At 43.0% G+C, this 15,210-nt stretch overlaps 1 protein-coding gene across 1 annotated transcript in view; it reads left to right on the top strand.

Annotated features, from left to right (window-relative positions):
* The window catches only part of LOC138966680 (mediator of DNA damage checkpoint protein 1-like), a 37,975-nt gene that overhangs the window by 14,036 nt on the left and 8,729 nt on the right, over window positions 1–15,210 (top strand). Inside the window, exons 11-18 of the mRNA XM_070338982.1 lie at window positions 301–470; window positions 910–2,422; window positions 3,556–3,599; window positions 4,813–4,974; window positions 6,957–9,929; window positions 10,379–10,558; window positions 12,686–12,754; window positions 13,159–13,258. Coding sequence (XP_070195083.1) covers window positions 301–470; window positions 910–2,422; window positions 3,556–3,599; window positions 4,813–4,974; window positions 6,957–9,929; window positions 10,379–10,558; window positions 12,686–12,754; window positions 13,159–13,258 — 5,211 coding nt within the window. The remainder of the gene's footprint in view (window positions 1–300; window positions 471–909; window positions 2,423–3,555; window positions 3,600–4,812; window positions 4,975–6,956; window positions 9,930–10,378; window positions 10,559–12,685; window positions 12,755–13,158; window positions 13,259–15,210) is intronic.

The raw sequence follows: 15,210 nt of genomic DNA, 5'->3' as shown, positions 1-15,210 counted from the left end.
CGCCTCTGATCTTATCCTGTTGTTATCTTGCTTTGCTGTGTTTACGTTTAACAGGGTTGTGGAGGTCATATCCTGATATATATCTATGGGTTCGTACATCATGGGTTTTTTCCAACTCCTCATTGCTGATACATGTAACAGTTGAGGTGCTTGTGTGGTGATGATGATAGTGAAGAATTATTTTTTTCAAGTTAAATTAGGTGTTAGAAAACATGTATCATTAAACTGGATTACTTTTGTTGATGATGGAAATTAATATGTGGGAATTTGCTTTGCATCTTCTTACTTTGCAATTTGCAGAGACTCCAGAGAATGCGTCAGCTATTCTGGGTGCAGCTACGCAGGCTATGGGTGACAGGTGTGTGGATGAAACGCAGGTGCAGAGGGAATCTGATGACGAATGGTCAGGATCTGATGCTGATATAATGAATGCAGCTACGCAGGCCATGGCTACTGGACGTTCCCCAAAGGTAGATGTTTGTTTTTTTAAATGTTATTGGCAGATGCGTTATTTTCTTTACCAGTTTGCTGTTCAAGGGGTCATGACTCCAAAATTATGTAAATGTTTGTTTTAAAGGTTAGAGTGAGTTAGTACATTTGAGTTAGTTATTCTTTGAAGTCAGCAGATGGGGTAACCATCTTTCATTAAAACAAATCTTATAGTGGTGGGAGTCTTTGGGGCATCACAGAGACTGTTTTACAATATTTAGATATGCTGTTGTTCCCAGAACAGTTATCTGATTTAAAAAGTCTTCTTTAAAATTACCAGTTAAAAACTTCATAAATAAGATTTTTTACAGCAGTCTGGAGTATGTACTGCTTTATTCTACCTATTTTGTTCAATTAAGGATACGAGAGAAGTTTATCAGCTGACTTCAGATTGAGATGATTTGAATTATCTCTTTTCAGGGAAAGGGCATATCCCCCAGAAAATCACCAAAGAAGGCAAGCCCTGCCAAAGTCAGCAAACCTGCAGGAGATGTTAGCAAAGACATCACTACAGAACAAACACAGGCCTATGACATGGACATGGGTGCTGATAGCAACACAGGCCGTAAAAACACAAAGAAAGATAAGCAACAGGAGACCGATAAAGCTGCAAAAAACAGTGCCCAAAGCTCCAAAGTTAAGAACATAATGGCCATGGAAACACAGAAGATGGAAGACGTCTACAGAGAGGAAGATGATGAAAATGAAGATCTTGAATCCCCTAAGAAAAAAGCCATCAACACAATGGAAACACAAAAAATGGGTGATGTTACAGACAATGAAGATCAGGACAATGACAGTGCCATAGAAACGCCCAAAAAGGCTGCCTTATTAATGATGGAAACACAGAAGATGGGTGATGTCACAGACAATGAAGATCAGGACAATGACAGTGCCATGGACACACCCAAGAAGAATGCTTTATTAACGATGGAGACACAGAAGATGGACAACGTGACTGATCAAATCGCAGAGGACGACGATGAAGAAGAAAATGATCAGCTGACAGGACTGTTCTCGATGTCTACGCTGGCTTGTGAAGAGTCCGAAGATGAATCAGATGGCGATGATGTCAAAGGTGCAGCAAAGAATGTGAATTTTGACGATGCAACACAAGCCATTGGGGCAACTGAACCGTTGGAGGAAGATGAGGAGGAAGAGGTTGCACCACAGAAAGGCAAAATGGCCAAACAGGCTGACAATGATGCCACAGCTCCAATCGATGACGCTACCATGCCAGTGAACAGTGATGACGCCACTATGTCGATGAATACTAGTGTTTCTACTCTGCCTGTAGGATCAAAAGGGAAGAAAGCTGCAAAGCAGTTAAAACCGAAGAATGATGACGCCACCATGCCTGTGGGCGAGGGTGATGCCACAATTCCCATAGGCAATGCAAATGATGCCACAGTACTCATGGATAACGAAGCAGAAGATGCCACAGTGCCGGTGGACTTCAATCCTGATGAACCCACTTTGCCAATGGATGGGAGAGGAGACACTGCATCAGACACTGTGGCTGTCTCGGACACTGTGGCTGTCTCGGACACTGTGGCTGTCTCGGACAATGTGGCTGTCTCGGACACTGTGGCTGTCTCGGACACTGTTGCCATCTCTGACACAGTTGCTGTCTCGGACACATTGGCTATTTCCGTCACTGCTGCTATGTCAGATGATAAAAGGAAAGAAAAGATAAATCGATCCGTGGCTCCAGAATCAGACACCATACCATTGCCGGCAGTAGATGATGACAGCACACTGGAGTTCAGTGATCCTACAAAAAGTGAAGAAGATGAGGTGGCCACTTTGCCGATTAGTGATGTATCTACGGATGAAGCAACAGCAAGCAGAAGTGGAATTGATTCAGCGCCACCTGTTAGTGACACTGTTCCTGTCATGGAGGAAGAGTCGTTACCTTTGCTTTTGCCACAGAGTGAGTTACTGCTTGTCTATGGAGTACATTCACATGTATGTGTTATGAAGGGTAAACAGAATATGTTACATGTATGCATTGAAGACATTATGACATGAAATTGATATTATTTTAGATTTCTGTGTTTGTGATGAGTTTAAATGAGTGTTTTTACATGTGTGACATAATTATATCTCCACTAGAATGCTATGTGAGAATTTGGATTTAGCCAAGACAATATTCTACTTTGAATGTCGCTATGTTTGAGAAAGAAAATTCACTCATTTAAACTCATCACAAACACATTAAAAAATAAAAAAAAACGGCCATATCTTCATGAGCATTCTAGTTAATCACTTTGTCATGATTTAAGTCCAGGGGCCAGTTTCATAAGATAGCAGTGAACCGACTGACAGTCGATTGACTGCCCAGTCGATCGACTGTGGTTGATCGCCGGGTCACCGAAAAGCGCGTTTCATGAGCGAATCACTGTCACCCGCGGACAACCGCAGTCGACCGACTGTACAGTAATCCGAATGGCCAAGTCGAGGGCTAAATTTAGCAACATTACCACTTCCGTTTGCTCATTCGCACGTGGAAATGGCTGATTTCGAAGAAAAAACTAGTCTCGGCCCGCTCAAAATAACAATGACTGAGACTTTCAGTAATTCCTTCGCGTGACGTCTAACCCTCTTACGCCATAATGTGACGTCTTCAAGACATAACCCTGACTTGTCTCCTGGATTACTGCGTCATGATAGATACATTTCGAAGAACAATCACAAGGTTTGGCTCACAATCCAAAAAAGTGTGAGCATTCTGCCATTGACTGTGCGGATAATTACATTTATTTTCGGTTTACCGCAGTAAGCCGAACACAGTGTTGGGGGGAGAGCATCACCGTGTTTGGCCGACTTCCGGTGAGACGACCCGCAGTCGGCCGACTGAAATTTTGTTTGTGAAACCCCATAACGTCGGATTACTGTGGTTCTCTCGGACAACTGCAGTTGGTCGACTGTGTTTCTGGCTTATGAAACTGGCCCCAGGACTTTGGCATTTACCTTTACTACTTTTGTTGGTTTCTAGTGCTGTGTTTATACTCATTAACTTATAGTATGTTTGACATCATTTTACTTAGATTTTTCTTGTTTCAGTCACACCAGGGGATGATGAGGTTGACGAAGATGACACACCAGAGGTAACTCACTTTAAACACGCTTAATGCAGCTGATGTCTTGATTGTAATGTTGCTCCTTCACTTGTAATTTGTTCCAAAGTTTATTTTTCCTGATGAATAGGGGGTTCTCTTCTAATAAAGTGGTTTGGGTCACGACTTTGTTAAGGAAGTGGAAGGGACATGAGGATAACTTTACATATCGCAAAAAACATTTACCGTACTTTCCGGGTCATAAGGCGCGACTTTTTTCCTCGAGTTCGACCCCTGCGTCTTGTATAACGAAGCGCCTAATCCGTGTATGAAATACGAAAAAAATCAAAGAGACCGCTTGAGTACCAGTCAAACAACTTGTGATAATGCATGTTTCAGCTACTAGGTACTGCCCTGCCTTTGATCTGGCCGCACACACAGATTTCCACTCTGTTAAACTCGGTCACTGACCGGTCACTGACCCCGGTGCAGGAAGTGTTTCCTCTCTCAGATATGACAGGGGAACCACCTCTCATGGCAAAAACTGGGTCATTGACCCCTGGGAAGAAGGTCGTGTCTATAAACAAGGCCACCCAGCTATCACAATGCCTTTGATCTGGCCGCACACACAGAGCACACATATTTTCACTCAGTTAAAGTCGGTCACTGACCGGTCACTGACCCCGGTGCAGGAAGTGTTTCCTCTCTCAGATATATGACAAGGGAACCACCTCTCATGGCAAAAACTGGGTCATTTTGGTGCGCCCTATCGGCCCCCTGCGTCCAATGGGTGACTGGATTACAATTTACAAAAGAAGGGGGTGCATCTTGTATAACGAAGCGCCTTGTCACCCGGAAAGTACGGTATGTTGAAATATGAGGAAATCTTGTTAGTTCTCGCACTGCTCAAATACTGTCCTTAACCTAACTGAATCCAGGCACTAATGTTCAGTCATTAGCAACCAGAACTCACAAAATGAACAATTGTATAGTTTTGAATATTTTCTTACATTTGCCTACTGATTCTTAAAAACCAAACACATATATATGTTATTGTCTCAGAAGATGTATGTCTGACTAATACTGATTATTTCATAAATGTCTGATAATTCTTGAGAACTAATCGGATAATCAGATAAACAAATTTCCAGTTTGAACTCTACTCTCCTTATATTTTCTTTAAAGGTGAGGGGCTTGTACACTCAATTCAGTGCTTGCAGCGCTCCAAAGAATTTTATTCAAATTTATTTGCTATTGTTTCCAGATGGTCCCAGAGAGCCAGGGGGAGGAGGAAAGCACTGCACTGATCAAACTGACAGTGAAATCACCTCTCAAGCTGCCAGAGAAATCTCCGCTGAAGCCTGCGCTGGTCGACCACAAGAGGCAAAACAGGTCTCCATCTCCCAAGAGAGTGGCCTTTGCTGAGGTGTGTTTCCCTTTACCTGTTTTCTATACAGTTAAACGCATGATAGTTTTAGAGTTTAAAAAAAAAGTACAGGGTGACACGAAAAAAACAGATCCCACCAAAAGTTTAATATTTTCTGAAATAATCAGCCGATTCTTTTATTTTTTCAGGTGAGCCAAGCTGAAATGATGTTCTAACAGCCCACCAAGTTTGAGCTTCAAGATGTCATGGACAACGGAGCATAAGACATTTATAGTCGAGGCCTATTTTCGGTCAACGCTGCTCAACTGGAATTCAAAAGACAGTTTGGACGTAGAGACTTTCCTGTTAAATCAGTTATCTATGGATGGAGGGATAAGTTCAGAGACCATGGGACTGTCAATAACCTCAATAGTAAAAACCCTAACAGGGGATCCCACTCTGGTCGACCTAAATCAGCAAGGACACCGAGGAATATTGATTCAGTCAGAGAGTCTGTTGTGCGCAGCCCGAGCAAATCTGTTCGCCGGCGAAAATAGGCCTCGACTATAAATGTCTTATGCTCCGTTGTCCATGACATCTTGAAGCTCAAACTTGGTGGGCTGTTAGAACATCATTTCAGCTTGGCTCACCTGAAAAAATAAAAGAATCGGCTGATTATTTCAGAAAATATTAAACTTTTGGTGGGATCTGTTTTTTTCGTGTCACCCTGTAGATCCTTAATACAGAATACAGAATACAGAATACAGTATTTATTGAGCCAAGTGACATTAAAAAAACATTTTAAGCACAAGGAATTTAGCGTAGTGTTGGTAAAATCACGCACACACACACACCCACACACACACTGACACACACACACACACGCCCACACATTCACTGACATACACACCAACACACACATGCCCACACTACAGCAGTCACGATCACACCATCACACGCAGGGCAGACATGAGGTAAAGCAAATGACAATCATTTCACTTGGATGAAACAAAAAACAAGAATGGTAAGTTATTGGAATGTTTAATTTATGACAAAGCAAAACATTCACAAGTACCGTAAAATCCCTAGCAAACGCCCAGTATCTAGCAAACGCCCACCCCCCACTTTTGGCCAAAAATTGTGCAGAGGGGTCAATACCTAGCAAACGCCCACCCCGGTTTAAAGAAAACAAGTTTTAGGACAGTCGGCCTCCTCTATCTACGATTGGTGCACACTGTTCGATGGTTCTCCTTTTTTGGGGTGAGGTGGGGGATAAAATTACGTCATGTCCCACAATGAAGTCGTTCAGTGACGTTTTTTAATGAGTGTTTAACACTTCTCTATGTTCAGCCATGCCGAAGCACAAATCCTTTACAGTGACATACGCTCGTACAAACTAAAAGCCTTTAAATATCTTGAAAACGAAGCTGCAGACAATGTTTCGGTATGTGCCCGCGAGTTTTCTTCCAGAAGAAGCTGAGAGTGGAGACGACAGTGAAGACGATGATGTTGACTTCGAAGGACTATAATGAGCCCACGATCATCAACCCTACCAGATCTCCAAACAAGAGAAGAAACTGTGTTTGTGCTGACGTTAGTCCGAGAATGAGAAGAATCAAGGTCACTTGTGTTCTTTTTTCTTTTCTTTTTTTTCTAGCACAGATTTATTTGTGTAAACAAACAGTGTGTTTAATTTTCATTAAAATTGCATAAATCACATGGTTGTACCACTTTATATCTCGTGAAAATGTGATGACACTTTATCTTGCAAAGGGGTGGATACCTAGCAAACGCCCACCCCCTACTTTTACCCGAAATCTGTGCGGAGGGGGGGTGGGCGTTTGCTAGGGATTTTACGGTAAGTCGACCCAATGGACAGACAGACAAATGTTTCTAAATGAATTTTGTAGGTGCTCTCAGAGAGACATGTAGTATCAAGAAACAGAGCATTTTTCTTGAGTTTACTTCAGGGCAGATGACTAAATAAAAATAAAACGTTAATAGAATTTTGTCAAGTTTAACAATATTTTTATCATTTCCAGCCAGAGGAGACTGAGGAAGATGCGCAACCATCAAAGATCACTGTGAGAGGAAGAAAGAAACAGATAAGATTTGAACCTGAGCAATCTGCATCTTCGATTTCCGCTGCTCCAAAGGCTAAAGGCAGGGGCCGTGGTAGAAAGGCAGCCAACGCTGATCCAGAGCCAGTTACTGCTGACACAGAGAATTCTGAAACGGACGCACAAATGAGCAGTACTGCAAATGAAACAGAATCTGCAGATATAACAGCAGCAGCATCACCATCAGTTTCACAGCAGAAGAAAGACAGTGCACGGGACAAAGTCATCAGAGGTAAAGCGACTCCTACACCGTCCAAAGGCAAAGAAGTGCAAAATGAATCAGAGCCACGCAAAAGTGGAAGAGCCAGGAGAGCCAAAAAGTTTGCTGGCGACAGTGAAGAAGAGAAGGAAGAGGAGGAAAAGAAGAAAGAGAGTGCGAGTAACAAAAGACTTTCACGTGGCAGAGGCAAACGTGGTGTCTCTCTCCCTGATGCAGCAGAAAAGGATGCTGAAGCTGGTGACACTGACAGTCTACCCAGTGAGACCAAGGAGCAGGCAGAAGCAGCACATAAAGAGAGTGCTGAAGAGAAACAGGCTGAACAACTAGAACTAAGTCCTATTTATCCAAACACCGTCCCAGCAGATGACACATCTACAAAAGATTCTGCGAAGAAAGATCTTGTTTTGCAGGGAAATCATGCTACAGTAGTGAAGGATGGAGAGCCTCGAGAAGCAAATAAATCCAGCCATGATGAAAATTCCCAGCCATCCAAAGTAAAGGGAGCAAATAAATCTGTTCAAGAAGACGTGGAAATTGCTCTGCCTGACCTAAATGAAGCAGAAGCTGAGAAGAACACAGAGGGAGAATCCACCATCAAAACCCGTAAGGAAGCTAAATCAACCACACCAAGGAGAAAAAGGAATCACAGTTCTGATGCAGAAGCAGAAATGCACACTAAGAAAACAAAGCAATCTGAAGAGAAGGAAGACTTGAAGGGACAGGATGAAACTAAAATGGAAATCGAAGAGGAAGGGAATGCACACACTGAAGCAGCAGGCAGCAAAAAGGCAGAAGCAAAAGGCAAGAGAGGTAACAGAAAAGGTATCAGCAAGATAGAGGAGGCTAAAGCTGATGAGACTGAAACTCACACTGGGCGGCAAGGTAGGAGTAGACCTAGAGGCAAACAGAATCAAACCACAGCAAAAGAAACATCCGCAGCCACTAAAGATGACGAACTTGAAGAGATGGAAACACAGCCCAGTCATGTAATCAGCAGCGGAGCCAAAGGCAAAGCTAGCACGGAGGAGAAGGGTGCAACTGAGGAAGATGACTCAAAGTCGGCAGCAGAAGATGACAAAATTGAACATACCACAGCACATCCTGGGCGCAAAGGCAGCAGAGCTAGAGGCAAAACAGATGTAGTGGAGAGTAATTACATTGAAGGAACTTCAACTATTATTGCAGGCAGACCTGCTCGTGGTAGAGGAAAGGCCAGCAAAGACGCTGAAGACAAGTCAGCTGAACAATTAGAAACAGATGCAAGTAGCAGCAAACCTCAAGGTAAGAATAGAGCAGCAGAGGAAGCAAGAGCTAGTGACACTGGTGCAGACAATCAAGACACCCCTGCAACGAAGAACAAAGAAGATGACAGTGGTAAAGAGGTGCTTGCTGAAGAAAATGTCCCTGACACTGAAACTCCAGGCAAAAATGAAAGTGGCAGAAGAGGTAGGAGGCAGGCAGGAAGAAAGTCTCAAGCAGCTCACCCAACCACAGAAGTTCCTGAGGAACCAGCTTCAACAGAAGCACAGAAAAGGGGCAGAAGGTCCCAAGTTTTACCACAAGAGGCAGCCACCTCTGCTACAGCATCCCAAAGAAATCGTGGGAAATCTGAGACTGATGAGAAAACAGAAGCAGCACAGAGTATTCAGGAAACTACACAAAGTGAAGCAGTTAAAGAGTCGGATACAGATCATGACACCAGCACTTCTGGCCCATCCCGAAGGAGAGGGGGCAGGCACCAGGAATCAGCACCTGAAGCCATAAAGGAAGACAGCCAAGAGTCTGCAACGACCCGAAGAGGACGGCAAGCTAAAACAGCTGAGAGCACAGAAATAAAGGAGTCTGTTGACCAAGAATCAGACAATGATAACAAGAGATCATCAAGAAGAGGCCACCCTGCACCAAAAGCTTCAGCAGCACAGAAAGAGGAGACTGAAGAGGCAGAGCCTAGTGTAAGAACAGGTCGACAGGGCAAAAACACTAATGTTGCAGAAAGAGATGAATCTGTAGAGTCTCAGGGCAAAAACAGCAGCAAGGCTTCTTCAACAACCAGGAGAGGTCGACAAACCAAGAAAACACAGGAGGCGGAACCTGCTGAAATACCTCAGGTAGCTTCAAAACCGGGCCGAACCACACGAAAAGCTGTGAATGCAGAGAAAGATGAATCGGAGGACAGACAGTCAGAAGACGGCAGCCAGCAGTCCACAACTGGCAGAAGGGGGCGAGGAGCAAAGAAAGACCAGACAGAAGAGAAAGATGACACAGCAGCTGCTCAGAAATTAGATCTTAGCAGCCAGGACCCCACACCCACAAGAAGAGGACGACAAGGGAAGAAAACAGACACTTCAGTCAGAGAGATGTCAGTAGACAGACAGTCTGAATGCAGCACGCAGGGCAGTGAAAGCTCAGCCCCCTCGACCAAAGGCAGAAAAGGAAGAAAATCACAGATGGTCGCAAAAAAAGAAGCAGCAGAGAATATCTCAAAAGCCGGCAGCAAGGATGTGTCTGTGAAATCAGAAACTCGCCGGGGCACCAAGCGAGGGGCCGCAGCGCCTGAGCAAGACAGTGGTGATGTTTCTCAAGTAGAGTCACAGCAGTCTGGGGACGGCCCCACACCCCAGAAGCAGGGACGGAAAGGAAAACGTGCAGCTGACAAAAATGATGCCGATGAAAAGGTAGGTCTCCTATCTTTCAGGAGCTGGTTTGTTGATTAATTAGTAATGCCTGTGCCAGATGCATGCAAGGAGTCTATTCCAGGCCTCTTCTTAGGCTCCTGAACTGAGTGAAATCTTTTCTGAATGTGTGCCACCCCCTACCTCACCCCAACCCACCCCTTCCCCTGCCTTTCTTCCATCTACCCCTTACCCTCTATCTTAGACTTACTCATTTCAGGAGCAGAAAAATTAGATGCGATCAGTAATTATGTATCATCACAGCATGGTCAAGCTTGTAAGACAAGCCTGTGTTATCAGAGTGTGATTTTAAAAAGTTGCTTTTGAAATTTGACAGCATGTATTTTAAAATCCTTTGGATAAACTAGATAAGAAGTGTAAAGTAGAATTAAAAAGTAGAAATCAGCAGTTATTCCTTAAATTCACTTTTGTGTTGCTCTCTGGCACTTCAGGTTAGCAGCACCCCTGTTCAGAAGAAGCGTGGACGGCAAAGCACTCAGCTGGAAACTCCCACGCGCAGTGGAGCTAAACCAGGGGAGGGAGAAATTCATTCCCCGTCTCTACGCCGCACCACTCTGAGTGCCAAGCCCAAGATACTTTTCACTGGTGTCATTGATGACCACGGGCAGAAGGTGCGTGTTTGGAAGAATGTGTTGTGTTTGGGTGCAGACCTGTTTACCCTCCCGGATTGTCCGGAATTATTACGGATTTGGGGTCTAAATTCCGGTATTACGGAATACTACCGAAAATTCCGGAAATTCCGGTCGAGAGAACCTTTTTTGTGCGTGAAAATTCGAAGTCGAAATTGTGGTAGTCACCAGGACTGTGATTTCAAGGCTGACCAAAACAGCCTTTTCTGCGCATGTGCACAGCAAGGTATTTGTCGGATTCCGCGGATTTGATATCGACATTGCGGTCCGAAGGGTAATATAGGGCCGATCTCTGTGGGGACGAAATGCCAACCAAAAAAGAGAAAGTTGTACAGAAATATCGGCAAAACTATTAAGTCAAGTGGCGGTGTCTGGTGAAGTTTAAGAAGAGCGAACCACATTCATTTTGGTGATCAACTTGAGATCAGTGCAACAACACTAAAAGCTAGTCAATTACGAGTCACGTCGCGGCACGTGTCCCGAGGTTAGACGCAGCATTAGTTTTAACAAAATGCAGTACGCAAATGAACATGGAAACAAACAAAAACACGAAATTATGTTTGGCAAAACATGAGCCTGTTTCGCATCGAGTTTATTTGACCTAGGTCTCTACTTCCACAGAATCTCTCAGACCTGCGAACCGATCTCTCACTACGGTCAGTCGCGCCAGAGACATAGATGTAGGTCTATGGTCGCGCTCATCAGTTACTTGGCTGTTGCTGAAATTCAAGTCTTTCTGAGTCTAAAACTGATCTCCATTAATATTTCTCCAATATAGCAAAGATCACAGTTCTTTGAATCGAAAAAATTACAACAAAATGTTTAAATGAAATAAACGAATCGGTCCTCTAAAATTAAAGGTAGCTTCTGGAGAGAGTTATTATGACTGGTTTTAATGCAGGATGTCTGATGTGACAGAATGTAAGGTGGTTTTGTTCACATGCATCTTCAAGTGACTGTAAATAGTCCAAGGGCGGAGGGGTGGGGGTGGGGGGATGTTACAGGGGTTCCGGACCCCTCCCCCCCCTTGTTGTCAAAAAAGCAAAAAAGCAAAACAAAAATTCAGTCTGTGGGAAAAAAAAACTAAAGACATTTTCTGTCTGTGAAATTGTTGTTGTTGTCGGGAGCAGATATCAATGAAGATAAATTGCCATTATTTTAATACTAACTTTAAAAGAAATAATGAGTGGCTGCTGATACCAATTTATCATGTTTAAAATCAAGGATAAGCTACAAATTGTTAATAAAATAGCTAAAATTCTTCAGCCAGACCCCCCCAACCCCTGGACCCCAGGTTGTATCCCCCCCCCTCTAGCTCTCCGCTTGCTCCGCCCCTGAATACTGTGGTGTTTTTTTTTTAGATAAAGTAAACTTGTCTTAGTTAACTTGCATATTATATATCAGGTGTCGTGTGTTTGTGTGTGTGTGTCATCGAGCTTCTGTGTGTGTAGTACAATACTGTTAAACATGGTTATCAATTTTGTACTTATTTTGCATGGTAGCGCGCGAATAAACATGTCGTTTAATCGTTTTCGAGCTGGTTTATGGTTGATAAAAAAGATTACTCAAAGATGCCTCAAATTACGGAAAAGTACCAGCTGCATTCCTGATTTTCATTTGGGGGGGTAAACAGGTCTGTGGGTGTGTGTGTTGTGAGTTGTGTGTGTGTGTGTTGGGAAGAATGTGTTGTGTTTGGGTGTGTGTGTTGTGAGGTGTGTGTGTGTTGGGAAGAATGTGTTGTGGTTGGGTGTGTGTGTTTTGTAGTGGGGATATAGGGGCTGAGGAGGTTGAGAGGGAGAGAAAAAGATAAGCACCATGATTCAGATGTTTAACAATTGAAAATTTATGGTCTTTGTCTACAAACGCCTTTTAGAGCGAGTATAAATACATGTCTTTTAATCAAGTTATATTCTTTATCGATTTTCGAAGGGGGAAGGGAGTGGTTAGTGTGTCATCTTTACCTTTTACAATGGCTCAGATGAGAATGACGTGAAGATCTGAAGACTTTGTTACTACGCTGGAAGTATAGTACATTGAATGGAGCAAAAACATTTAAAATAGAGTGTGTGGCATTGTTTTAATTGATGATATATTTAGGGTGTCTTGCAGATTGTCAAGGATCTTGGAGGAGAAATGGCACAGTCTGTGCAAGAATGCACCCATCTCGTTACAGATAAGGTAGGCTATTGTTTTATTCTGTCATCTGAATTTTTACCCCAAGATCTTCATGTTTTTATGTTTACCTTGTAGTATATGTTGGGTTTGTACTAACGTAAAGACCTGCCCAGTGAGATGTTTCAGTGTTGTTGGGAGTCCATGATTCTAAGGTAAGACTTTTAGACACAAAATCAAAGCAATCAGGACTAAATGATAACGAGTAGGTCAGGTTAAGGACAGTCAAAATGAAATGATCATAAAAGGACTAAATTTCTTGCATCATGATTTCATCAAAGCTATATGAACAAGCTCATGTTATTTCTTTTCTTTAGAAATTGTGGTATGAAGCCAATGCATTTTTTGGGCAGCATTGTTTGTTCAGCTATTTTTTTTAGACTTATTTCACCTTTTGATTTCCTTTTTAGATTCGTCGTACTGTGAAGTTTTTGGGTGGGGTGGCACGTGGAGTGATGATCGTCACACCACAGTGGCTGGACAGCTGCAAGTCCTCTGGCATGTTTGTTGGTGAGTTTGTGTTCTGCTGTCCCAGGGTATAGGCAGGCAATTGGCAGATTTTCAGTGTTGTCAAAGCTGCAGAGGTAATTCTTAAGATCCTCGAATTGCACCAGGCCTGAGGTGCACGAGGAAGTTACCACCCAAACAGGAGCCAGCCACGGAGCCAGATTGGTGGAAATCACACACTTACACCTGTTCCAACCAATCTGACTCCGTGGCTGGCTCCGTTGAGGTAGTAACTTTCTCGTGCACCTCAGCCAGATTTGTGGAAATCACACACTTACACCTGTTCCAACCAATCTGACTCCGCGGCTGGCTCCGTTGAGGTAGTAACTTTCTCGTGCACCTCAGCCAGATTGGTGGAAATCACACACTTACACCTGTTCCAACCAATCTGACTCCGCGGCTGGCTCCGTTGAGGTAGTAACTTTCTCGTGCACCTCAGCCAGATTGGTGGAAATCACACACTTACACCTGTTCCAACCAATCTGACTCCGTGGCTGGCTCCGTTGAGGTAGTAACTTTCTCGTGCACCTCAGCCAGATTGGTGGAAATCACACACTTACACCTGTTCCAACCAATCTGACTCCGCAACTGGCTCCGTTGAGGTAGTAACTTTTTCATGCACCTCAGCCAGATTGCTAGATTTTGAGTAATGTTATCAAAAATGATTTTGAGAATTTTTTCTGTTTTTTTTTCTCCTCTTTTTACATTTAGTCAAGTTTTGACTAAATGTTTTAACGTAGAGGGGGGAATCGAGACGAGAGTCGTGGTGTGTGTGTCTGTGTGTGTGTGTGTGTGTGTGTGTGTGTAGAGCGATTCAGAGAAAACTACTGGACCGATCATCATGAAACTTGACATGAGAGATCCTGAGTATGGTATCTCCAGACGTTTTTTTCATTTTTTTGTTAAATGTCTTTGATGACGTCATATCCGGCTTTTCGTGAAAGTTGAGGCGGCACTGTCACACTCTCATTTTTCAACCAAATTGGTTGAAATTTTGGTCAAGTAATCTTCGACAAAGCCCGGACTTTGGTATTGCATTTCAGCTTGGTGGCTTAAAAATTAATTAATGACTTTGGTCATTAAAAATCTGAAAATTGTAATTAAAATAATTTTTTTATAAAACGATCCCAAATTATGTTCATCTTATTCTTTATCATTTTCTGATTCCAAAAACATATAAATATGTTATATTTGGATTAAAAACAAGCTCTGAAAATTAAAAATATAAAAATTATGATTAAAATAAATTTCCAAAATCGATTTAAAAACAATTTCATCTTATTCCTTGTGGGTTCCTGATTCCAAAAACATATAGATATATGTTTGGATCAGAAAGTTAAAAAGAATAGAGATACAGAAAAGCGTGTTATCCTGCTCAGCTCGACCACTGCCGCACTATTCTGGCTTGTCGATTTCACTGCCTTTGCCACAAGCGATGGACTGACGAAACTACGAGTATGCGGTCTTGGTGAAAAAAGCAGTGCGTTCAGTTTCATTCTGTGAGTTCGAAAGCTTGACTAAATGTTGTTATTTCGCCTTACGCGACTTGTTTCTTGTTCTTTACAATTTAACAATCTTGTGCCTAATACAGTAAAACCTGCATCTAGCGGACCCTTATTTCGGCGGACACCTGAGCATAATGGACAATTCAAGTGAGGACAGATGTATTTTACTCTCCAAAACACCTTAAAAGAGCGAACACCTCAAAGGCGCGGACGCGGACACCCTTTTTTTGGTCCCGATTGGGTTCGTTACTTGTCAACAACGGACAAACCCTTGAAGCAGACAGCTTTTAGCAGATGCTGGTCCGCCATCTTGGTTCTGCAAATACAATCTCGCTGGCGATGTGAACGCGCGAGAAGCTTATTTTGTAAGCCAATGACAGCACTTGAAAGAAGTTGATTTTTGTATGGTGCACGCTCATTGGTCGATGCCGTGAACTCACAAATTCTCAG

This window comes from Littorina saxatilis, linkage group LG5, assembly GCF_037325665.1.
Source record: "Littorina saxatilis isolate snail1 linkage group LG5, US_GU_Lsax_2.0, whole genome shotgun sequence".
Lineage (NCBI taxonomy): Eukaryota > Metazoa > Mollusca > Gastropoda > Littorinimorpha > Littorinidae > Littorina > Littorina saxatilis.
Note: the sequence above shows the minus strand (reverse complement) of the source record. Positions and strands in the feature narration are given on the sequence as shown.